General features: G+C 37.9%; 1 protein-coding gene across 2 annotated transcripts; it reads right to left on the bottom strand.

The window, feature by feature from the left end:
- Nucleotides 1–960: 960 nt before the first annotated feature.
- On the bottom strand, nucleotides 961–27,053 carry LOC127430152 (echinoderm microtubule-associated protein-like 2). 2 transcript variants are annotated; one of them, XM_051679686.1, is made up of 22 exons: nucleotides 26,968–27,053; nucleotides 23,143–23,328; nucleotides 22,546–22,672; nucleotides 19,514–19,618; nucleotides 15,597–15,625; nucleotides 13,603–13,732; nucleotides 13,039–13,188; nucleotides 11,372–11,441; nucleotides 11,035–11,145; nucleotides 10,760–10,855; nucleotides 7,051–7,185; nucleotides 6,672–6,771; nucleotides 6,306–6,460; nucleotides 5,834–5,959; nucleotides 5,612–5,743; nucleotides 5,312–5,379; nucleotides 4,305–4,393; nucleotides 4,015–4,112; nucleotides 3,783–3,870; nucleotides 3,597–3,692; nucleotides 3,143–3,273; nucleotides 961–3,030 (listed from the first exon to the last, which is right to left on the bottom strand). In XM_051679686.1, exons 1-22 carry the CDS (start codon nucleotides 27,035–27,037, stop codon nucleotides 2,905–2,907), a joined length of 2,418 nt encoding a protein of 805 aa, XP_051535646.1. In that variant the 5' UTR covers nucleotides 27,038–27,053; the 3' UTR covers nucleotides 961–2,904. The 2 variants fall into 2 exon arrangements, with proteins under 2 accessions (XP_051535646.1, XP_051535645.1); XM_051679685.1 differs by lacking the exons at nucleotides 19,514–19,618; nucleotides 22,546–22,672; nucleotides 23,143–23,328; nucleotides 26,968–27,053 and adding an exon at nucleotides 17,669–17,788.

Below are 27,053 nucleotides of genomic sequence, written 5' to 3'. Positions count from 1 at the left end.
ATAGCTATCAAAAAAGGAACGAAAAATTAAATATAACTAAATAAATCCAGTTTTCCCTGGTTTTACTGGTTAACATTTGGCATCTTGGGAAAAATATACATAATTTCTTTCTATATAAAATTATCTAAAGTCATTGTATAAAACAATACATTTATTTGGAAAGATGCCTCCTCTTTTTTATGATATAAAAGCAAGTCCATTTGTATCTTATATTGGCTTTAATCTTAAGCAAAAAACACTTGTTGCGGGTGCTCAACACTACTGTAGAGAAAGGCTCTTTCCGGTTAATTCTTCTAAAGAAGTGTTTGTCTAAAAAGAGGGGAAAGAGCTTTTCATTTTGCTAAGAAGCAGATATTATTTCCCCCCTCCATTCTGTATACAGAGCTGTAGATTAGTGCTCCCACACAGCCAGTATCTACTGTGCCGTTGCTGTGCAACCAGTTACCCAAGATTTGCACTTCCTCTTTGAAGGAAGTGATTTTTTATTTTATATATATATATATTTTGCTATTAATGTCATGTATATTTTCTCTCCAGGAAACTTTAATGTGTGCTGTATGTCAAGATGAAGGTATTTCAGCTTTTTGTGCAAAAGACATCAGTGAATCAGATTGCTGCAATGCCCAATTAATTATTAAACATCAGGTAAATTTAGAAATTAAAGGACAGAGGTGTTTTCTCTGTGTAAGCTGATACCAGAGCTCTGCCATAGTGCTGTGCTCAGCTGTAACAACATTGAAAAGGGTGGATGGGTGTAAAGAATATTGATGGCTCTTCTCCCGTTCTATTCCATGGAAACTTATGATTGTAGAGAAAGAAGGAAGGAATGGAAGGGCAGATGTTCTGCAATTTCATCTTTTGCCGCTGAAGAAAGCAATTCATGTCTCACAAGCAATAACAAGACAGCATGTACCTGTACCTACATATTGAATAAAATTATGAAAGGGCATTGAGAAAAAGTACTATGAATGAATGCTTTAATTCCAAAGAACTATTCTGAAATATCGGTTACTAATTAACAGCCAGAACCAGGACTGATACTGTATGCACAATGCAGAGGTAATGCTCAGAATGTCAACATCTTGAAGTTGTAGATGGCGTAGGTGGTTGTTTATGTTGTAAGGTTTTACCTTATGACCTTTCTGTCTGTCTCCATACAAAAGTTGGCTGTAAATACTCCTAAATAAGCTTCTACTAGGAGTTACATGTGCAAGGCTATGGCTAAAGAAACAAGCAACAGAGCTGTACTCCAGTAATTTAGTTAATAGGTCATCGCAAACATAATATAATGGTTATGGCATTAAGCAACTGTGTGTGTCTATCTATCTATCTATCCACACACACACACACACACACACACACACACACACACACACACACAGAGCTCTGGAAAAAAATTAAGAGACCACTGCAAAATGATCAGCTTCTCTGGATTTACTATTGATAGGTATGTGTTTGAGTAAAATGAAAAAAAAAATTTTTTTATTCTATAAAGTACTGACAACATTTCTCTAAATTTCAAATAAAAATATTGTCATTTAGAACATTTATTTGTATAAATAAAAAAGATGCAGTGTTTTCAGACCTCGAATTATGCAAAGAAAACAAGTTCATATTCATTTTTAAACAACACAATACTTATGTTTTAATTTAGGAAGAGTTCAGAAATCAATATTTGGTGGAATAACCCTGATTTTCAATCACAGCTTTCATGCGTCTTGGCATGCTCTCTACCAGTCTTTCACATTGCTGTTGGGTGACTTTATGCCACTCCTGGTGCAAAAATTCAAGCAGCGCGGCTTTGTTTGATGGCTTGTGTCCAACCATCTTCCTCTTGATCACATTCCAGATTTTTTTTTTTTAATGGGTTTCAGGTCTGGAGATTGGGCTGGCCATGACAGGGTCTTGATCCGGTGGTCCTCCATCCACACCTTGATTGACCTGGTTGTGTGGCATGGAGCATTGTCCTGCTGGAAAAAAGAATCCTCAGAGTTGGGGAACATTGTCAGAGCAGAAGGAAGCAAGTTCTCTTCCAGGATAACCTTGTATGTGGCTAGAATCATGCATCCTTCACAAAGATGTATCTGCCAGATTCCAGCCTTGCTGAAGCTCGGGCAGATTTGTCTGTTTGTTAAAAATTAATATAAACTTGTTTTCATATATTTCGGTATTGGCCATTGGGAATTCCATATAGGCTGACCATGAATATACTCGTCCTTTATTATTTGCATTTTATCCAGTGCTTTCAACAGTAAAAAGTGTCAATTTCAGTGTACTGTGTCCTAGTATGTCATGCAAAGTTGTTAAACTTTATGGTCAGTTGTAAATCAGCTTCTCGAAATGTGTTACTAGATTTCAATGACATATTTTTGGGAACAAACACATAGCTATATGAGAAATTTTAATAACAAATAAAAGGCAAAGCACAGCTTAAGTTCACCCTAGATATGCGTCAAAACTAAGTGCCACAACATTACATTCTTCCAATATTAAAATACAACTTCCACTAAGTGGCAGCGTCAATTATTTCTATAGGATCTGGCAACACAAATAGCAGCTAAAACTCTTTAACTAGTCTTAAATAGTGTCAACAGCTAAGAACATGCTTATTTTCCTGCACCAGGTTTCCTTCTAGTGGTGCTTCAGTGAAATGCACATTTCACTTTAGATAAGAGGTTGCCCATTAGCACTCATTGAAGCTCAGCTTCCACCCCTCAAACCATGGTAATTACAGCTTGACAAGAGACAAAACTGGCCCTATGCCAGCAGTTCATGAAAAAAAAAAACACCATAGTATACAGTACAGGCAAACAGGAAAGTAATATAGGGAATTAGGCACAGCAGTGCTGCCCTCTAGTGGGCAGGAGTCTACAATGTAGTTGCACCTGGATAGCTCAGATATGACTAAGCGAGCACCCATTGAAGAACACTGGTGTCCTTCCCACCAGTAGAGATTAGATGACTGTCATCATGGAGAAAGGCAACGTTGGTCACATGGCTGCTATGCCCACCATAGGAATGACTGGGGGCCTGAGGATAAAAAGAGTACTGATAAATTAAAATGTTGTATGATCTAATAGGGAAAAACATGGCCAATATGACAAGAGCTAGCCTAGGATACAAATGTATTTAAGAATCTCACCCTTGGCTGGGAACAGGGGTTAGAGAACAAGTGCACTTTGCCAAAATCATCAGCTGAGGCAAGGAGGTTGTTGTCATGTGACCTGCAAACAGCATTAATGTCTGTACCATCAGCACCATCTGGCCAGATGCCTAGAACAACAAAACAAAACAAAAATGAAAATCATGAATGCAAAGCAAAAACGTGAAACAAAAATAAAGCAAAACAAACACATGAAACAAAAGCAAAACAAAAACATGAAAAAAAAAAAGCAAAACAATAGGACAACACAAAAGCAAAGCAATAAAACAAAACAGTTACAAGTAAAGAAAGAAATAAGAAGCATGCTTTGATAACATACAGACGACATCACTTCAACATTTCACAGCAGTTTCCAGAATAAATAATTAGATGGATGCTTATGAAATGGTTTGAAGGGTTGAGTTTGATATTTTATGTGCAAGGCGTGACTCACCAAAAACACTGAAACCCAGCACACAGGTGGAGGTGGCCCACTCTAGGTTACGCACCGACTCTGCATTTGTTATATGCTTCCCATTGGACGCTTCCCCTTTTTACAGGAGGCAAGACACAGGCTGGTAAGACAATGAAATATGAGCTCCATTCACTGCCACAAGTGTAAGATAAGAAAACAACTTACAGAATAAGATCTCATAGTCGCCTGAGTTGGTTACAATAAACTGGCTGTCGGTGGACCAGTCGAGGTGAGTGACAAAACTGGAGTGTCCCTACAAATGCAAGGAAAATAAAATTAACTGAATGCTACAAAAAGAGTACCATGCAACTGACCTCTATAGCTGTGAATCTGCTTTGGAATTGAAGCAACATTTTTGAAGGGATGATGAATTTGTTTGCTTCCTTATAGCACTCACAGTGCATTTGCCAATGCGGCTGTATTTCCTGCCGTTCTCAGTAACAGAATAGATGTAAACAAAGTTGTCATGGGAACCAACAGCCAGGTACGCCCCATCTATGAGAGACAGAGAGAGAGAACGAAAGCGAGAGCGAGAGAGGATGTGAGCAGTGATTCCTGGACACAAGTTTCATATACATTTCACCTGGGTGAAATAGGTTTAAAAACAAAAGACAAGGAACAGTCAGACAGTGAATGAAGAATAAGCCATGACTAAAGGCTAAAAGCACAAAAAAAGACATAACACACCTGGAGAATATTTAACAACTGAGATGATTTCATTGCCATCTGTATGCATAGAGACTAGATCATGCGTGTCAGTGTCCAGCACCAACCACCTAAAATAAATAACAGTTTTGGTACATTTTAAGCAGTCATGAAATAAATAAAAACTACATATATTTATATTTTAAATCAACAGTTGAGAAGAGAACATTCTAATTTTAAAACATTGCTTTTTAAAAAAATGTGTTGATTTAAAAAGGTGTACTCAGTATTTGATTTCCTTGTTAAAAAAGCTTTATAATAAAGAAACAAGTAATTTTTATATATGATAAAAATGACAAAGGCTCACATAAAAAGATGACTTCAGTCATATTAGAAGCCTAATAAAAACGGTTTTATTAGCTGATCATATGACCAGTCGAATACTACTCTCACAATATCTCACTAGCCCCTCTTTTATTGGATGCCCTTGCTCCCAGAATAAAATTATTTATTATTCTTTTAATCTTAATTTATAGCAAAATAATTATTTAAATCTTTTCATTTTAATCAATGGATTTTTTAATGGCAAGATCAAAGTAGTTTAAGATAAGACAAACAATAAACAAAAACATTTCTTACAGCATTACAACAAAAACTATACAAGATCTTTCAATATGACATTTTAAATAAATAAATTATAATAATTAAAAAAACAATCCTGGTGAAACCTTTTTAAACACATCCAATAAAGAATTTTCAGAATAGAAATGTTGTCTAGTGTTTTTAAAACAAGGACAGTATAGTAAAATATGCTTCCTCGCATGAATTAATGATTACTGACCACAAACAAGGCATAATGGCATTATAACCAAAACCTTTTGTTTTTGCTGCAACCATGCCACCAAGTTTCAGCATACATCGAATAAGACTATATGGGTCAGCAAATCCAAGTCAATCTTTAGGTTTAAATTGTTTTTGGTTAAAATCAGCTGTCAGTTCTTGATGTGACAGGTACAACCTTATTGTGAAGTTCCCAAGAGCAACCTTACCTTCCTGTCATGGTGCCCACAGCAAGCACAGTGCCACTGGGATGAAAGCCGACAGAACGACCAGGGTCCTGGAGCCACCCCGGCAAAACAAAAATGATCAAATTAACATTTAAATGTAAAGACACAACACAAATTCCAGGCTAAAATATCATTTGCTCCCTAAAGTCAATGTAAACACAGTAGACACTTTTCCGTTCCCAAGTACGGTATATAATATAGCACAAAAAATAAAATCTGCACAACAGGTAATATTTGTAAAAAGATTCCAAATGGAAAGAGAGAGCTGCCGTTCATAATAACCTCAATGTTCTTGCTCCACAGAGGCAGATGGGAGCCGGTGTCCCAAAGATAGACCTGCTTGTCTTGACCACATGTCACAAACTGCTCAGTACTGGGATGCACGTCTAGACCCCACAACTCATCTGTGTGACCCTTTCATAGGGAGAATACATAGAGACCAGGGTTAGAATGGCAACTCTCCATCAAAGACATCATGGAGTCATATCATCTTTCCATCTATACCTGAACAATAGGAGTGAGGGAACCAGAGAAAGAGCCCCGTAGAATAGCGTTCCGGGTTGTTCCCACAAACAGCTCATCTTGTTTTCCCTCTGCTAAAGTGCGGACGGGGCCAAAAGCCTCAGAAACCTGATTACGCAGAGAAAACTTTAAGGAACATGTAACCTCTGCATCTAATCCGTGCATCTCAGCTGCAGCAAGATTTGTCCACATTGTTCTAAATTGAGTGAACTCATTGAGAACGTTGCTGATGCTGCTATATCTAATAGATAAGACAAATGCAATGCCTGAAATGGATTTTAGTACTATGATAAATTGTCCACAATATTCTTTCAAAACAATAAAAATGATTGCTTTCATGTCATCTTTGAGATGAGTATCTAATTCCACTCTGCTCTCTGGATTTAATTACGAGAGTCAGGCATTCTTTAATTTCATAGAATTGTTTGTAAGAATAAGAAAACAATAATTCTACCTCAATCTCACTCTTTTTACGGTAATCGTGATCCCAGAGCAACACTTTGCGGTCTTTCCCTCCGCCGGATACCAGCGTTCCGTCCTTCAGCAAACATAGAGAGAAGATCCCACCCTCATGGGCTCCCGAAACCACCTGGCTGATCCTGTTTCCACCTTTAAATCAAAGTTCATCATCAAATCAGATTCACCATCAAGTCACAGGAACACTGAGGGAGTATCTCCACCAACAGCAGTCAAATATATGAATGTACTGTTGAATGTGCATATAGAAGTATTACTTAGAAATTTCAGACTTTCAAAACTAGCATCTGGATAAGTCAATCACAGTATAGAAACTTGTATAAAGGCATAATTATTTCCAGACCTTTAGCCCAGATATAAATGTTTCCACTTGAATCCCCAGTGATTGCATCTCCGTTCTCAGCGAAAGCAACACATAGTACATACTTGGGTTTTTCATGTTTCTGAAACCACAAAAAAAAAATGAGTAAAAAAAAGTGTGGGCAATCACATGTAACAAACACAGAATGATTCACATGCAGAAAGTGGTCTTTATTCTTTAAAATTGTAAATTGGTTGTAAAACAATTCAGAAACTTGATAATTTATGGAAGATTGGATTTTTCAACACTTTATACAGAAATTCATTGTGCTTGTGATAAAGCCCAAGAAGTGCAAATACTGTATATCACTTAATACTAACATTGTATTGCAGGGAGAATATTATAAGTAAATTATCTTAACCTCAAAAAGTCCCTGGCGCTTTGTCAGAATGTTCCCTTCCACCATCCAAAAGTTGAGGTGAGATTTCCCACAGGTGACAATCAGGTTGGCCTCCATGGGGTGGAAGACAACACCAAGCACAGAATCATTGGAACACTGCAAAGTAAATTTGACACAAAATGAGAAACGTAAAAGGAAATCTTACATTATCCGCCTATTTCTAAAACAAAGTGGCAATGTGTGAAAGAGCACATCATTTGGAAAACATTGCGCTCTATTAAAAATTGCGTGATTTTTGCATAAACAGATTACGTGCCATTTATGTTCAAATATCTGTTAAACATCTTAAAAGGAGCAAGGAAAACATCTGATCAATATTGTTCTAACCCCTGACAATGAATGTTTTAGTGTTTTATAATGTGTTACAGAAAAGCTAATGCTTTAAAGTCAACATGAAACAGCATTTGCTACACATTTCACTGGGTGAAACAGGGAAAATATGTAGGGCGAGGCTTGATTTTATCATTCCAGAATTGATTGGATGGTAAGAAGTGGCCTTTGCATACTAGAATGCAGCCAGGTGGTTGAGAAATAAGAGAATTTTGTGACATCAGCCGAAAAGGAAGGTCTATCAGAGAGCAAGTATATTTTAATGGAAGATTATGAAGCAAACTTTTTTTGGGGGGGGGGACATGCACCCATTTTAAACTGTCAATTTCTAAATTGTCTATAAATTCATCTGTTTTGTTTGCATCATCTGATATATTTTATTCTAGGTCTGTTTAAATATATTATCATACAAAATATTAGTTGATGGTGATTTAATTTTATTTTTATTGAAAATGTATTTTATTGAACAGATTAAAAATATTAACATGAAATGACACAGCGTTTTTTATGGTTAGAAAAAAATATGCCCATATAGAGGTAAAAAATGCCCATGAAAACCAACTCTAGGGGGCAAATATTGCCCCTTCATAAAAGTTCTGACGCTGGTTAAAATTACATCTTCCAGATCGAACAGACTGTCAGGGTTTTGAACCACTTTGTCTGTGAAAGGTCAAATACTCAGGTTCCTGTTGTAAGAAACATTAACAGGGTTCCCACTATTTTCAAGGCACAATTCTCCAGGACATTTCCAGGACATTTTATGTGCCCAACAAGTGTAATATTTAAGCAAAAACACATGCGTCCATTTAAATCAATTTATTTTGGCGTTTCTGTTTGTTTTTGACAGTAGTTTCACACCTCCAGATAAACAGTTTGCTCCAAAGCTGTGATTCAATTTAATAAATACATAGTCTGTATGTGCTGTGCACTTCAGAGTGCTCTCTGTCATCTCTCACACACACACACATGCACGTGATGATCATGATGAGGTGTTTTCAGTGTATGAGCGGCCGGCTCTACACATTCATTTTGAAGCGTGCATCACTTGCAGATTATTTATTTATTCAATTAAATCAGAGCCTTTTTTAGTTTAATTATCACACTAGGACATATCACAATTTTAATTTGATTAATTGTACTTTCAAACATTAATTTTCATCCAAATGTGTCATATTCCATGACATTCTGCATTTTATTGCTAATGCTATTTTTATGACTAGATTCTGTGTTTTCAGCATACTACATGTGGTAACCATGGTATAAGCTAACTCCAATCATAGAATTATTGAAAATGAATTTACATCCTGAGGTAATAAGGCCGAATCACCACGCTACCAACCCAGTGTGAAATCATAAAAAAGAAAATCAGTGGTCAGACTGTGAAAGTGTATAACTCACAGGGATGCAAACTCATGAGGGGTGAGGCAATTACTGGTCCACGAACATGTTTTCTGTTTTTATTTTTATTTTTTTATTTTTTTAAAGAATAAGCTAAAAGCACCAACTTAAGCCATTTCAATGATTCAAATATAGAAAATTATCTGCACAATAGTGCATAATTAGCTGCAAAAATAAAGGGTACTTTTTTTGTGGCTTGCTTCTGTTTTCACAAATTTGTTCAGTTTAATTAATTGACTAGTTAAGTGACTCCTTCTGGAGATGCCACTAGATGGTGACAAATGAGCATCTTATGTGCTATGAGTGAGTCACTGAATGATTTTGAGATGTTCATGACCAAAATCTGCCAAGATACTTTATATAGTATTTAAGCATTATAAGAACAAAGCAGATCTATAGTTTTCCTTCAGTTTGTGAACTGCCAAGCATGACTTTTCATCCAAAAAGACAATCAATAATAGTCTAATAATATTAATGAGTATCAATTATGCCTTTACCTTCTCCTTTATTAAAATCTGCATGACAAATCTACTGACTTCAGTAGAATATTTAAGCATTATAAGAACAAAGCAGATCTACTGTATCATTTTCCTACAGCATTTAAACTGCTGAGCATGACTTTTATCAGAAAAGACAACAATAATAGCCTAATAATAATAATAATATTGATTTTCAATAATGTCCTTTCGTCATTGTAAAGCTGAGTTGAGGTATCAACGCTCCGTTCAACGGCAACGTTAAGCGACGCTTTGTCCTCCACATGACAAGCGCTGCAGAAAGCGCCACGGAGGGGTGAATTTACAAGCTTGCCATGCAAGAAAGCGGGAAGTGTGCATAATAAACATTGAAAACATGTATTTGGAAGAGAAAAAAAATGGCAATTGCTTTGATTACAGAAAATAAAAAGAGGACTTGTTTATGTTTAGGTCTTAGCATTTTTATTTATTTTTTTGATAATTGTAATTACTGTAGTTCAATAATTGGGGTCTCTGGATACCCGGAAACAATAAGGTAATAATTAAAATAAATTATGAGACATTCAATATCTCTTCATAAATTTGGACAGTTTAAAAATATTTCTTGTAGCTTTGTACTCTCAAAGCCATTATCTGTGAGGCAAAAACGTGTGTGAAAAACACTGGTGTGAAGTTGGAGCCGAGGTTGCGCTGATGCATCACTTCATAGACTACAATATATTCGGCAGCGCTGACGTGAGTCATGTGGAGGCCCATCAACGTGTATAAACATCAGTCATTTTTACGCATTAATAGCTTTTCCACCCTTTTCTCTCAGTGATGAATAAGGTAGACTCACATGACGATGGTGAAGTGAACAAAAAACATGCTCTTCTCTTTCAGTCTGTCGGTACATGTTCCAGGTCATTCAGTTTGTTTTTAAATGAGAAGTTTCACGAGTGCCACTCACTGTGCACGCGCCAAGCACGCGATTGGCTGTAGCTGTAACCAATCAAAAGATCTGCCTCGGTTGGACCGCGATTGCCAAGCACACGATTGGATGCTGCTGTAATCAATCATGAGGGTGTAAGCGCCCTTAACCGTTGACGTTGTTTCACAATGTGCAGCTGCCGGCAGAGACAAAACTATACGAGTTTGTTTATTTGATTCCTATTCCAAGTCCCGATCGCTACCATGTTTTTGTACATGTAATGAAAACCTTGCTAGCAACAGTCAACCCGTTTTATTATACTAAAATATTTTCCAAGACAAATTATTATTTTCCAGAACATTTAGTTATTTTTCTAATTTTACATGACTGGAAAACTGCATTGCAAAATTCCAGATTTTCCAGGATGCATGAGAACCTTTATTAAGTGTATAAAAAGACATCTAGCACAAGCCACACTATACTGGGAAATTGTACAGTTTAGGCCAGCAATACTGCTTTGTTTAAAGTAGTAAGCATGTCAGGCGCCCAGTCTCACCTTAACCTCCGCCAGTTGTTTTTCTTTCTGCCAGTCCCAAACAGACAAAATGTGGTCATTTGCATCGTCAACTGCACACAAATGAGCACCACCATTCTGAGAAGGGAGAGATATTAAAGCTATCTAAAACACCATTGTTCATTCAGTCATTCAAAAGTATTCAAATACTCATTGTGTACATCCATTTGTGCATTTTCTCATATTTTAGAGCAAATACTAGCACCAATAAACTGCACAGACAATTTATCCAGAATTTAAAATGGTAAGACGCTTACAGACTTGGAGAAGGCAACACAGGTGACAGCGCGGTCGAATACACCCGTCCCGATCAAATGGAGGGTGTTCAAACTGACAGAGTCCCAGACACGGATGTGAGGCTGCAAAGGCTAATGGGAAAACAAAGATGAAGCTATGTAAACACAATTGGACTTTAAGATCTTCTCTGATACAAATTAAGGTATCTAACGCACTTCAAATGGCAAATTGATAATCTAACATATGTCGACTGAGATATAATGGGAAATGCACAGGGGATTTGTCTCTGAGTGTTTATTAAAGCCACAAGGTCAACACATTGATATACTCCTGCAGAATGTATATTTTTAACCTTACTTTGCCATCTTTGGATGTTCCAGCAACTTGTCCTGTTGCTATGGTGACCATGTCTGGATGGATGGCCAAACTGCAAAGAGAACTTTGTCAGGATCAGTGCTTGTCAGAAAAGATTTCCAATCTCTCTGATCCCAGGAAAAGCAGAACACTGTGACTGTTTTGCAAACCAGCAAAGGGATTTCAGAAGTCGCATAGAGAACGTTCCATACATACTTTTACATATTCAACAGTGCTATTTTAATTTGCAGCAAATTTGAATTAGCTAGTTTTACAACAAATTGCTCATTTGCTGTGTAGATGACTTGTTATAGCATCCGAATTGTTATAGGAAGTTCAAAATAACCTTTTTTTCGTGCAACACAAAATAAGTTACTTTTAGCAGAATGTTCAAGCTGCTCTTTTCCATGCAATAAAAGTGAATGGTGACCACAGATGTCAAGCAAGACTTTTAGTGAATAACTACTTAATTTCTGTCTGTTCCTAGCACAAATTTATTGTTTGTCTTCTGAAGACTTGGAATATAGCTCACAGATTGTTTGAACATGTTTTATGATGCTTTTATGGTGTTTTTGTCCTTTTGGCACTTGACAGCCCCTGGTCCCCCATCCATGTTCACTGTAAGAAAAGGGCAGCATGGACATACTGCTAAACTTCTCCTTTCAGGTTCCACAAATAGAAAGTCAGGTTTGGAATGACATGTGGGTGATTAAATGATGACAGAATTATCTATTTTTGTGAACTGCCCCTTTAATAACACAAGAATTGCCTAGCAGCCAAACAACAAAGAGAAAACGGAAGGCAAAAGAGATTTGGTTTGATTGCAGGTTCATTTTAATATACTGCAAGATTTGCTTATCTTGAAGATAAGAGTCTGTTAACCGAAGGCAGATCTGGCCCTAAAAATGCAAATTTGCAGAGAAACTAACAACACTTCCGGAGTACTTTGGCTCTTTTTGTTGCTTGACGGACAGATGTACAATTTGTTTTCTCACTTCGATGATAAGCACATTGATAACACTTATGGACCTATGAACAATGACCTCATTTGAGAATAATCTGCATAAAAGACTGTGTTCCCTGTATGTCATAACAGTTTGAAAAATGTATTTCTATCACTTCTCTCCCTGCAAAACAATAGATATTCTGTTTAAAATTAAGACAAAAAATTATTTGGACACTTGATAATGGCTTCATCAAAGATCACCATTCAAGTGTTTCTGTATTTGGTTTACTCACCCTCATGTCATCCCAGATGTGTATGACTTTCTTTCTTCTGCTGAACACAAAAAGATTTTTAGAAGAATATTTCAGCTCTGTTGGTCCTTTTAATGCAAGAGAATGGTGGACAGAACTTTTAAGCTACAAAAAGCACATAAAGGCAGCATAAAAATAAACCATACGACTCCAGTGGTTAAATCCATGTCTTTAGAAGTTATAATAGGTGTAACTCAGCATAATAGTTCGTTTGTGTTCTGCAGAAGAAAGAAATCCATACTCATCTGGGATGGCACGAGTGTGAGTAAATGATGAGAGAATTTAAATTGAGTGAACTATTACTTTTAGTATCCAAATAATTTTGGGAGCCACTGTATATATTATATACCCTATTTACAGTACATAACAGATGCAGACAGCACAGCCTAAGCACATATATTTTATAGATTTACCACTTGACATCATCATTATGGCCCATATAATGTCGTTGTTGCTGCTCCTCTACGTTGTAGAGCACCACCACAGAAGCATTGAAGTACACAATCTCTCCCGTCGGCAGCAGGTAGAGGTTGGAACGGCAGTCTCTGCCCCTATAGCCATACCTAATGAAGTGTGTTAAGAAATGTAAAGCTTGCCAAGGACTGCAGTACATGACCTAAGATAGCCTACTGTATGTGCTCTTCAATCAGTTTCCTTTTCCCACTCTTCCCAGGTGTTAATTCTGTTTCAGTTCAATCTATTTAGAAAATTAGCTTAAAGTTAATTGATAGTCAGTGATGCATTATATTATTAATTTAATTTACTTAAAATATGACCTATAAAACATTTTCTGTATTGGTTGAATTATAGTAAAATGGACTCCCATCTATGAGCCTGTCTAACATATCCAGCAAAAACAATGCTTTTGAAGATGAGATCAAATATTTATGTATTTGGATCTGTCTGGTAACAAAGAACAGAATTAATTTTTTCCACAGTTACATTCAGAAAAAGTTTCAGGGAAATTACAAGGATACACCCATTGAAGCTTCAGCTTACGTTCTGGCAGCGCCACCTTGTGTTCAAGGCTGTAGCTGTCCCTCAGCTGGTATGGAATATGCATGGTAATTGGACGTCCTCGTAAGAACATCCTCACATAACCATCATCTGTTCAAGAGTGACAAACATGAGTGGCTTTCCCAGGGGCCCATTTTGAAGTGGTACATATTATGGTATCAGTGGTGACAGATGGTTAAATCTGTGATGAACACCATTGCAAAGTGTGATCACCAAGAGAGAAAGGCATTCACCTCATCTGTGATCAACTAAAACTACACTGTTGCTAATTTCTTCAATAAAAAAAAAAAAAAAAAAAAAAAAAAAAAAATTATATTATTATTATTATTTTTATTTATTTATTTTTATTTTTTTTGTGAAACAGGTGACCGGTTATAAAAGGGATGCTTGATTTAAAAAAAAAAAAAAGAAACATGAGTGGCAAAAACAGATGCAAGCAATAGACATTTGGTTTGTTAAAGGATGATTTGTCAAGTCATTGTGGCCCTACAAAGAGATACATTTTCACTTGCCATTGAAACCAACTTGCCATTAAAAAATTAGCCTCTCTAAGCTTCTGTTTGATGCATTATGTCAAACTAAAATGGTTTTCATCTGTAATGTAGACAATAATTGGATGCGGTCAGACTAATTTATGAGTCTTTTCACATTCCACACAGGGTACCACGTGGTTCAGTGTCTCTCTGCACTAACCACAGTTAAACAACATGCATACAGATAAAACAAGAATTTCCTCCTCTCAAAATAGAAACACAGTAATGGGCGAATTAAAAACTAGACTTTTAAGTTTCTGAAGAAAATGTAAGTGGTGCTAGCTTGCCTATGCAAAACTCGTGCCACTATGCAAAGTATATGTTTTTTTTGTTCACCGATTTTATCGGTCCCCAAGCAAAATCGTAAGTACAGTTGCACAGAATAGTAATAGCACACCACAAATGGTGCAAGATGAATCAGGAGCTGAAGTTGTTACGTAAAGGGGTGTTTGAAGGAAGGACCCAAGCGCAGATGGCATCAATGAGCTTTTATTTGAAATAAAAAACAAACATAGCATAAACTCTCTCGAGGGAGTAAAGAACACCAACAAAACCAACTGAAATAAATACACGATGAACTGAACAGACAGGGAAGAAAACCAACCAACGAATGAAGACAATGCAGCACAGGACAGCACACACGAGGAGCTAATAAAGAAAGAGAAATCAAACAGGTAAACAAGGGACAGGTGAAACCAATAAACTAATAATGAGCAGACAAGGAGGCGGGGTGTGACGCAAGACTGAGAGACACGTGGCAATACAGAAACTAAACAAAGCCACGCGCTCTCACAGACATAACACCCGAATGACACAAGCACATATCGCCAGAGACAAAGGCAACACGCGCTCATGCCAAACGACAGACAAGACGTGACATTTGTGCGAGGGCTTGGCCACAGATAAACAGGCTCCAAGAAAGAAGCGGCCGAACTCCAGCACAACATTACAAAGAATCACGACCCGGATGCGCAGTGCAGAGCGAGCGCAACGTGAAACGTGCCTAAGGTCGCAAGAGACAAACATGAAACAACTGATACGACTGCATGCAGCAAGGATGACATAAGAGCAATGCACTCGTGCCAATAACCAACAAGACAAGAGAATGCATGACAACACCAAGAGGGCGAGCCATGCATTCTCACATAGACTAGACAAAACGCTAAACAGGGGTGTCAGAGCTCAGCCACAAAGACAACAAAAATTCAACCAACATAAGTGGCCGAACTCTGACAGGAGTTTAATATTTAGGGATTTATTCAAATCATTAATATGAGCAATAGTAACAGTGATGTTGTCTTAGTAAGGACCACTAATAATTTGCCTTGGCCTCTTATTAATGTACCTATGAACAATAAAACACTTATTTTTTAATTTGCATCATATTACTTCAGAAAAGAATACACTGTATGAAAACTTACCAGCATTAATGGTACACTCTTTGGTTTTGCTGAAAGAAAAAGAGAGACAAGTCTTTTATTCATTCATTACTTCACAGATCAAATAGCCTTTTAAGCCAAAAACGGCCCCATAACTTAAAAAATAAAATAATAATAAACACTGTAAAGTTTTGCATGTTTTCTTTGCTTTTTTTGTACTTTGTCATTATTTCCGCCCCTGCTTTCATGTGGCCTCACTCATTGAGCTGTATACTGCTGTGCAATGGAGAGAACACTGAGTTAAAGTGACAGGAGAAGAGGGTCACCCAAAACTGCTTTCAACTTCAGTACGGCCAGTTTCAGTGCCGTGTGCTGGACAAAAACAACAGATTTGGGGGAACGCCAGCATTGGGGATAATTATTTTCCAAAAACAACCATGCACTTGCACCACCATGCTAAAAATGTAATGTAAATGAAATTAATGAAATAAAGACAAACTGAAGAAAAATAAAAAGTGTTTGTGCGTGCATTTTGTATCACCTTTTCCTAACCACACACCTTTCCACTACATGCTGATGTAAGATTGGTTTGATTGACAGCTTGTTTAAGACCGCGAAATGTACACCACTGATCAATTAGACCTGTCAATCCAGTATTGATGTAAGGAATCTGCTGGTAAATGTGTGTGAAACTCATGTACACTAATGGAGAGTGGGAGAGTTGGATAGCAAATATTGTCTTTGGTATGAAGAGCTAACCTTCCCTACAATGCAGAGCAAAGCAAAGGCTGTTACAGTATGTAAAGAAGAGACAGAATGATTGTGGGTGGCACTGAACAGAAAAAGCCCCACAATGCTCTTTCCCGACGATACTGCTGAAACCATCCAAATCCTTCATTAAAGCAATGCTTAAACCAAAGCAGGCCACACCAAACCAAGCCTCATCCTTTACTGAGTAGTGTGGGTTGAAAATAACTTGACATTCACTTAGCAACATATTATGCCTAACTGTATAAAGAAAACTATTTCTATTTGTAAATGGGTCTACACATCTTATTTTAGGTTTATAGATGGCACATACAATGTTAGATGACCAGGCAACAAAGCCATTTTCCTATTAGCACTTACTGGAAAAATCCACCAAGCACTCTAGGTTGTGTAGCAACCACACTCAATATAATGTTGTTCGTATGTGTACCACTAATGTGCATGACCACAAAGGAAGTGAGAGCCATACAAATACTTGCTACTAATGCGCTGACTATGCATTCACCCATCCATACCATAGACTGTGCTAGCGAGGTACTCCAATTTCACAATTCATACATTTTATCCAGAAAAACAACACACAAGACCTGCACAAAGTATAATGGATTAATTAAAATCTCTAAAATAAGAAAATCCCTGACAGAGTTCATTAAAAACATTTGCCTGCATTTAATGGACATGATGTCCCGCAAACCATTCCCTTTCCTGCAGCAGAGCACTCTAATTTGCCTTCAGAAAGATGTATGTGTGTGTGGCCATGGGTGGGTTCCATGTTTAATACATACGGCTGAGCAGCAGTGACAAATCAATAGTTCACTCTGCACAGAATGCCAAATAAGCAATGTGCTGAGCCAATTAGTAAAACTTTTGTTTTATATGTGGCGTGCTTCAACTTCAATAGAAGTCGGGGAATCAATAACTAGGTTTTGTTTTGACAACGCTGACGAGCAATCAAAGCCAGATGGAAACATGCAAGTTTTTGCAAGATGATTCATGCACAAACCCTTCAGTGCAATAAGAATAAACAAATAATAAAACCAGATAAAATTAAACAGCAGAGTGAACTCCGGATCTAAAAGGTTTAACATTTACCAATAATATTGTTTTCACATTTGAAATCTATCCTTTTGAAGTACAAAGAAAAAAGAAAGGTGTTTGTTGCTTATCAACAAAATCTGTGGTTGCGTTTTCATAGGGATGCTGTTGAAAACATTTGTGTTTGTCTACTTCTGTTTGTTTTGTTGCAGGAAGATGAAACCAACCACTCCATGACCAAACTTACCTACAAAGCTATCAAAACTTTGTCTTTTGATGACAAGAAAGAGCTAAACAAAAATGCTGTTTACCTTGTTGACCTCTTCATGGTGTTTTTCTGTTATGTAGTTCAAGTGCTAGCTGGAATTTGCAGAACCGTCTGGCAAAAGACTCAGTTCCTTGTTTGAGTTAACTTCAGCTCTGCAGAAATATGGACCTAACTAGCCAATGACAGAACACTTTCTGACTAGACATGACAGCCCCTTTTTGAGTGACCACACCCCCCAGTCCTTTATGCAGTAACATGATGCATTCTGTGGTCAAGACTTTTTCAGTGGTGAGCGTGCCAACCAATTGCCTGTACAGAACTGCCACGCACATGGCAATGTTCAGTCTCAACCAATCAGCACGCCATATACAGTATGAAACACTGTTATCGTGAAGGATTATCTATTGTACAAATACCCTGCACGTGCTCAGTGGGGAACTTGTTTGATCTGACAGTTAACCCTTTATTGACATTAAGTTTTCATTTTGTTGTGGTTTGGAGTACCAACAAAGGCTTAACAAATGGCGACAAGCTTGAACTTTTCTCTACTCAGTATTTGGGTACATGAAATACTTCTGGGAAATTGACATTGTCCTGGCCTGTGACAAACTAAACTTCATTTAAAATGATTTTAACAACATTTTTCAAATTATTTCATTATTATTATGCATGCAGATATTATAACCTCAGCAATTAAGAGACTACGTAGAATATTTGTATTTTAAATTAATTTTCCACACTGCAGTACCATTTAAAATAAACTTTAACTATTAAAAATGTTAAAGAAATGGTGACAAATAACAGGACCTAAGATACAATTTCCCTTATACATTCTTAGCAATTTGAAGCTAAAATCTTTATGTTGATTAAAAAAAGTCAATGGTCAACAATTTGCTGACCCTGTGCAATTCACTTTACTTGCCTTGTCTGAAACAAGATCTACCCTGAACATCTGGTTTACCTTCTTTCCTGGAACTCCATGTAAACACATCCTAAATTATTTATACTATTTGACTATTTGATCATATTCTCCCTAAGCTGCCTAAATGCACAACAATGCACCTCTAGTGGTGAATATATCACATGCATAAAATAAATGTAATGTCTTTTTTTAATGAGAAACAAAACAATAGACATATCTGTCATCAACATGCAAGTGAGACAGCACTCTCTGTGCTCTTCTGCTTTGAGCCCAAGCACATAATGGAAACCTAATAATTGCTGGGTGTCTCCCCGAACAAAGGTCTGTGGCTATCATCTAATTAGACACCGAAGCTTAAACACAGTGACTATTTTTGTCTGTCTTGGCCCAAGATCTTGTTCTAGAGTCATGGTTTTGAGGAAAAGCATGAGAAGAACAGAATTTGCATTCCTGTTTTCAATACACCATATCAGTTTCTGGAAAAATCATTTAGTTTCGTGCACTTCAGTTAGATGAGAAAGAGTGAGAGGACTATACTGAGCTTTTGTCAAAAGGGTCCATAAAGTAAGGCAGACTGTATTTTATTCTACTTATTACAAGGCTACTTGACAAATAAGTAAATAAATGGACATGAAATTTTCTTTCGAGTAGAAATTATTTCTTGTAATTAGAAAGTGGCCACGTAGAATTGAAGGAGGTAGCATAGGAGTTGGGTTGCCAGGGTCAATCGTCAATCAAATCTTCAATTAAATCGTCAGTTTAGTAGTCATTCTAAAAAATATCTGACAGCAGGATGCTGTGATTGACCAATCAGAATCAAGTACTACAGAGAGCCGATAAAAGGCACAACTGTTTAAATCTGACTAGTACACTATAGTAGACACTATACTCCTCGAAAAATGACAGTACAAGAGAAATGTGATGCATTCTCCTTGATGAATGAGTTTATGTTGTCTGTGTGATCACCTGTCTCTCTTTCCGCAGGTTGAGCTGCTAGATGAGGTGGTTCTGCTGCGGGAGTCGGCCATATCCTTCTTCACCGTGGACAGACGCTCTGTGGACATGCTCTTCCTAACACACAGAGACAAGAGCATGAGATTGAACAGAACTGGTGAAGAAATAGGAGAAGAAGAGACAGAACAATGCAGACCTTGGACATGGCTGACAACATAATACAATCACGGTTTAGGCATTGAATATTGAACAACACTTATAAGACTTCATCTGCTATAAGGTATTGGTCTTTTAAGACGTTCAGAGGTGTGCAATCATACAATCATACTAATAATGCTAAATATATAAAAAAAAATCATACAATCATACTAATAATGCTAAATATAAAAAAAAAAATTCTGCATGCATTTTTATCTGAATACTCTGCACATTTCATTGAATACTGTGTACAGAACTGTATACTATTTAAAAAGAAGACATGCAGTACAGAGTATATACTGATGTAGTAGTCCGTTTGTAGCATGCTAGTACAAAAACAAAGGCTTCGAAATGTTCAGAAAAGCACACTACCATTTTACTGTAATACTTCCTGCAGTATGCAATATGCATAAATGTTTAGTAGCCTATGCACTGAATGGGATGACCAACATTTGCTAAAATGTGCAGTATGCAACAGAGCAAACTGACTGTGTGGAATACTGTATTCCACAGTGCAGTGTGTTCAAATTGACCTTCTATTTTCAGTGTGATGAATGAACCGGTGGGAAGCTATAATCTCCTTCTTAACTCCTTATTTGATCAGACTGTCAAGAGTTAAGGCATTTTTGCACAAAATTAGAATGAAAAAATTCAAATAACCATTTTTATAACTGAGTAACTGAATGCCACTTGTTGAAACATGCAACATATTGAGGTCATGTGACTATGTAGCATACTACTGTTTGAAATGTTTATCAACACTGCATAATAGGTTTCACACACCAAATCTTTTTTAAACTATACATTGACCTCCGGCCCTCTATGAATGAGTGTGATGTGGTCGTCTCTGGCAGGTCTGATAATGATAACGATGCCGTGACTCTCATGGCAACTGAAATGGCCCAACCAACCATGGTTTATGGAAATGATGGAGATATTAGGTGGCCCTCATTGGGAAACACCACTGAGGAGGGATCTGCTCTCTCAAGCGCAGGGCATGATTTGGCATCCCCAGTCGGAGCTGTGGAACCTACACGTATGGCCCCTGAATGGAGCACAATGAACGAGACAGAATTGGCTCAGTCTGTAATAAACACCATTTTGCAGGCTAGAGTGCCATCTACGAGACACCTCTATGTACTAAAATGGTGTGTGTTTACAGATTGGTGCTCTTTACATAGCAAAGACCCATTGAATTGCCCCATAACGGAGATCCTTACATTCCTTCAAGAGCGGTTGGATGCAGGATTTACTCTGTCAACTCTGAAGGTTTATGTAGTGACCATCTCTGCATTTCACTCTCCAGAGGCTGACTCCTCTATTGGCAGACACGATCTCATCGCTGTTCAATCCTTTGGAATCTGCTGAGTTACGTGTGCTCTCTTTAAAGACGGCACTGCTGTTGGCTCTGGCCTCAGTCAAACGAGTTAGCAATATACAGGCGCTGTGGGTTGACAGTTCATGTCTGGAATTCGGTCCTGGGCTTTCAAAAGCCACCATCAAACCCAAAAAAGACTATGTGCCTAAGGTGCTTTCCACACCCTTTAGGGCTCAGATAGTGCACCTGCAAGCTTTCTCTTCTCCACCGTCTAAATCGGATGAGGAGCAGGTAGTGCATTTATTATGCCCCGTAAGGGCATTGCACACGTATGTGGAGCGCACTCGCCAGTTTAGACTGTCAGATCAGCTCTTTGTTTGTTATGGAGGATGCACAAAAGCAGTTGACCTCGCTTATGAATCACAGGGTGTGAGATGCCCAATTGGCATGAAAGTGCATTCAACTAGAGGCATGGCCTCTTCATGGGCATGGACAAATGGTATATCCCTACAGAATGTATACTTTGCAGCAGGATGGTCTTCACAAAACACGTTTGCAAGATTTTATAACCTAGACCATCACTTCACGAGTCCTCTCTGTCTAGAGAACTTACTATTCCAACACCTGGCAGGTGAGCCCGAGCCCGAGCCCTTATCACGGGCGGGCTACCTGTTATATTTTAATACAGTCGCCTGTGTAGGCCTCTACCCAATTTACTCCCACTAGAAGTCACAAGCACTTCCAATAAAAATAATAAAACCTCTGGTACAAAGTGGTTAAATTATACTGTGTGTATTATATGACTCATATACATCCTCAGACTAAGATTAACTCCCTGTCTGGTTTTCACCATATGGGGATATTTATTTTCATACACACTTAAGAGATATTATACTAATCCACTGCACGATGGGCCTGTGACCTTATATACACTATATACCTTATATACATATTCTTCTAAGTGTTTTATACTCTGGTGCATCTAAGGGTATTACGTTACGTAGCACGCCGTGATGGGACTCCATTCCCCAAAGCTTTCAACAATGTCTCTTGAACTGAATCAATAGGGAACGTCTCCGGTTACTCTTGTAACCTCGGTTCCCTGAGATGAAGGGAACGAGACATTGCAAACTTGGCCGCACTACCACTTCAGAATTTCGAGGTATGATTGATGCGTTCTCATCCTCAGTCAGAAAATTCTGAAGAAATGGTGTGTGAGTGCCCGTTTATATAGGGTAAATGCACGCCTAAAAGGGCAAGGCTCAAACACCATTGCCAATCATAAGATTGCCGTTATGATACAAAGGCTTCAACTAGGTGGTGGAAATGAAATTTCCCCAAAGCATTTAGCAATGTCTCGTTCCCTTCATCTCAGGGAACAGAGGTTACGAGAGTAACCGGAGACGTTTTTTTTTTTCAACATTCTAATGCTATTATGACATCTGATACCAGCATGCCTTCCAATAAAACAACACTTGCAAAATGTGTAAACAATGTTTATATATCTTGCATATACTGTAACTCTCACCTTTTGATAGACATCAGCACCTCCTTCTTAGGAGAGGAGGGAGAGGAAGGATAGCCACTCAAGCGTTTTGTCTGTACATAGCCATTGGTAAGAGGCTTGGATGGCAGAGCTTGCAATATCTGCCGAACTAAACAGAAAGGAAGAAACAGAAGAACTGAGATGACATATGCAAATGAAATTCACCTCCCACATGCAATCTATTTAACATTACCCTCTGACCACTACCCTCTAAATTGGTTGCTTTGGCTCAACATTAACATTTACATTGTCTCTAAGCAGAGCACAAAAACTGGTTGTCCCCTTACAAAACTTTGGCTCTAATTACTAGTTGTGCACGTTGCCATACTTTCAATGCGATCATAATTTTTAAACCAAACACATTTCATTATAGATGTTGTGCCAGTAACTTTTTTTTTTTTTTTTTTTTTAAGGGCTGAAATAAATTTTTCCCCCCTGTTTTTCACTGTCTGCGGCCATTCGTCAGAGCTCAGGATAGTCGTTAGTAAGGGCTTGGGACTGAGTGTTTTCTTGTGGTGCTCTCTCCTGGTATTACAGACCATATTGGTATTAAACATAAGGGCGTGATGGAGTTCTGACCTTTAGTGGGTCCCCCTTTCTTGCTGCTGGCCTGGGTGTTCTCCTCACAGCAGCCCAATCGTCTTAGAGCATCCGCCAGTGCCGCCTTCAGCAGCTGAATCTCATCCTCTTGCAGCTGCACCCTCTGCTCCAGGTGAGACAGACGGTCATCCATCTCCATCCCACTCCCGGCTGATAAGTTATCATCTGAGCAAAAGAGAGAAAAGGAGGGAGACAGTCAGATGAAATATAGTGTTAAAATTGAATGGAATTTCGTTATTGGCATTTAGCATTATTTTCAAAGAAGCTGTGTTGCTGTAGCTTAACTGGTAAAGCATGGCATGAACGCACTCTAAGTTGCTTTGGTTGAAAGATTCAAATGTAAACAATGGATTTTGTCTAAAAAGCCACTACACCAACTTAAAGTGAAAAGCCCATTTTAATTTGTGATATTAAATCAAAACATCTGTGGTTAAAAAGACAGACTACATGATTGGTAAGAAAACATAATTTGTACATACTGATATAAATAATAAATCAAACAATTTATATCAGTGGTTTTCAACTGGTGAATAGCGACTCAAAAAAGGGTCGCAAGTCTGTTCTGATATGGTCGTGAACAGCAGGGGGAAACTTAGCTAAATGCATATAATAAACTACAGTAATTATACATAGTAGGGGTAGCAAATTAAACATTCTTATGTACTTTAAAAAGGGTTCCCTTTATCTTTTGTTGTTGAAGTTACAGGCAGTGCATCCAATCAAAGTCAAAGTTATTTTGGTAAACTCATCTGTCATTTGGTCAAAGCTAGCCAACATAGGCGGATGACAACATCTGGCTGTCCATTCCTTGATATAAGCAGTAAAACACAATTTTTGACATTAAATTGCCAAATTTTGTTTGTTCCATGTTACTGTAGGTTGGTAATCAATATTTAATTACTTTAGTACGATAAATAACTTGTGTTAGGTCTCCACAAAACCGGTTGAAATCCACTGATCTACAGTACAAACCAGATAAAAATTTTTTTTTAAAAAATGAAGCCTAAGAAATTGAATGCATCTTCAAACAAAATGAAATGTTAACAAATGTCTAAAACTTCTATATATTACATATGCATATATTACAGAAAACAGAATCAGAATCTATTCTGTCATTTTTCCAAATTTAGCTGCACAATATCATATTTCCCAAGGGCAATGCAACGGGCTGCACGCCAAGTGTGCATATCTAATAAACCTCTTTTAACGCCTGCACCTGCTAAACACACAGAGATCACAGTCGTAAGGCACCATCAGCAGGTGGCAAGCACGTCAACCGCAATAATAAAAGTGAAACAAGATGGGAGGAAAAAGTAGAAGGTAAGAGAGGGGAGGGGAGAGGATGGGAGATTGAAGAAAAAGGTATAACGATGTTTAAAGACAAAAGAAGTCTGGAGGAAACCGGATGCTCAGTGACCGATCCTGCTGAAATATTCATTGATCCCGCTCTGCTTGTATTTCCCTCCTACCTGCCATTCCAGTCAGTACTATGTCCGCCTGTCAATCAACCAGTCAGACAGCCTGATCCACTGTACTTCTCTAGGGGTTTCCTAAAGGTACTAAATGCCTTCCCGGCCAAGGCTTCACTCTCCCACCTTCCCCTTGCTTGCTGGATGACTGATCCCATGTCTGGACCTCCCTTCCTCTCCCTCCCCCCACCCTTTACCACTCTGTGCTGTGAGTAAAGAGAAGAGTGATGTTTGTAATAGGACGCTGTTCTTCACTGCCGTCTCCTATGCGGTATAAAACTGCTGGTGGTGCTGTTGGCAGAGAAAAGGGGTTGGCTGGACTCCAGACCTGTCTGATGCATTGGCCAAGCACTACCAGGAAGTGCACTGACCAGCCTCTCCAATAGCACACAAAAAGTGTGTCTGTCTGTTTGACAATTTGCAACCTCTTGCACCATCAAATCCTTGGAGTGCATGCTTGTTTTCTTATAATCTGAATCAATACTGTTCACATTAGGGATTATGGTTCTATCATAGCCAGACCTCAAATCTCAGATTCTGAGATCCAACATATTAAATCAGTCTAACCAGGGTTTATCAACCTTTACAGACCTAGGAACACTCTCATCCAGACCCGGGAACCCAAATACAGGGAAGTTTAATTAAAAACAACAAAAATCTTTTTTACATCATATAATGTTCATCAGATCATTAGTCGATGTTCATTCAAACAGATAAACAATGTCATGACAATTTTTAAAGAAAATTGCATATATTTTATAGACCTTTTCCACTAACCTCCTGCAGTACCTTCACGTCACAGTCCTTCAAGGGTTGAAAACCCTGGATCTAAACAGTAGACAGACACAGACACATGAGAGAGCATGAACCATGTATTGTTTGATGTGCACTAATCGAGCTGTACAACATGGACTGACACTCTCTCTGACCCACCAGCCTATTCTCATCATATAGGGTCTACCCATCCATCTGTCGTTCAGCCAACCATCTGTCGCAGAAATTGACCAACTTGAAAACCCAAACAATGAGCCAGTTTACATGCACACCAATAACAACTCCCAAAAATCTGTTTATTAAAAAAAATCCAACAAAGCAAGAAAACCACATTAACATAAATAAAAATAAAAAATCTAGTTATTCTCTGCTGAAAAGGCATGTGCACTTTTCAGTGAAAAGGTATGCGCTCAACAATTACATGAACACCGGTAAAGGTGTTTACATGCTACACGAAATCGGGATAATGGGCAAAAATCTACCAGTCGATTTATTCTTAAGCCATTTATGACCTTGCATCGATAAAGTAAAACCATTTAATGACTTACATGACTATTCACGTTGCCGGCTTATAATCAGTGTGAGGACGTGCATGTAAACAATTGTTTTTTAATAAATTCAATCATTTATAAATTATTAATTGCTTTGAAATAATTGCTTATAATATACAGCCCTTTAGCTCAAACTTCAGTTGTTTTTAAATGTGTTTTATGCCTATAAATAAACAAGACTTGACTATTGCTTGCTAATGCTTACATCATCCTGACACTGTATCTGTGATAGAGTTCTTTGTTAAACTCACTGTCCATTAGAAATTGGTATACCAGGGATACAACACTGTAACCAAGACATATCCATCTAAGGGGGTTATATTATACACTAGATTAATGTATCACAATACATAAGTAACTCTGTGCATTCTTTTCACTAAAAGCTTTCTTATTGCTTAATTCAATCATCAAAGTCCCAGTGATTTAACAAGCTGAATATGTGTGCGGTCTTAGAAAATGGGAACAGGTTGGAATCATATCAACAGCTGATGAGGGCACCTGCTTGACACAGACTAGAAAATGTAAACACATAATCTTGAAGTCAGATCATAGATTTTCTGTCAACAGAAATATTTCACATCATTCAAGAGCCTGTGTGAATCTGAATAATTTCCTTTTTTGTACCCTCACAAAGACGAAACCATCTGACAATGTAACCAAACCGCGGATATGCGATAATAAGAAAATGTGTTTTAAGGGAGGAGTGAAATTTGCATGTATTCAAAAATGATTAGCAATTTAAACAAATATAGTCGCCGGTAATAGCACTGAGACCGTTTATTCTGTTGTACCCGCGCAGGCAGTGACGCACTCTGACACGTCAATTCCATTACATTAGTGGAATGTTAATGTACAATTCTGAATGACCTCATAATGACTAAAAAGTGCAACATTTGAAACAATACATATTCGAATCGATCACACCTGCGCGTGTGACGACAACAAATACTAGCGTCTCTTGCGGTCTCGCGCGCATTATGTGTGTTCAGTCAAGTCGCTGCCAAACTTACCGTTGCAATATCGAAGCAGAAGGGTGTTTGCATCATACAGGTTCCCACATGAGGCTACTCGCTCCGACATGTCCGTCTCTTTTTAT

The sequence above is a fragment of the Myxocyprinus asiaticus genome, chromosome 39, assembly GCF_019703515.2.
Source record: "Myxocyprinus asiaticus isolate MX2 ecotype Aquarium Trade chromosome 39, UBuf_Myxa_2, whole genome shotgun sequence".
Lineage (NCBI taxonomy): Eukaryota > Metazoa > Chordata > Actinopteri > Cypriniformes > Catostomidae > Myxocyprinus > Myxocyprinus asiaticus.
The sequence above is the reverse complement of the archived record's forward strand: the minus strand, read 5'-3'. Positions and strand labels throughout refer to the sequence as shown.

Bases quoted from the DNA above. Each gene is read 5' to 3' on its own strand.
- LOC127430152 (XM_051679686.1), bottom strand. From the start codon at position 27,037: ATGTCGGAGCGAGTAGCCTCATGTGGGAACCTGTATGATGCAAACACC. The intron at 10,856-11,034 runs GTAAGCGTCTTA...CTCCCTTCTCAG, and splicing joins GTGTTGCCTTCTCCAAGTCT to AATGGTGGTGCTCATTTGTG. The intron at 6,461-6,671 runs GTCTGGAAATAA...TTTGATTTAAAG, and splicing joins CATTTATATCTGGGCTAAAG to GTGGAAACAGGATCAGCCAG.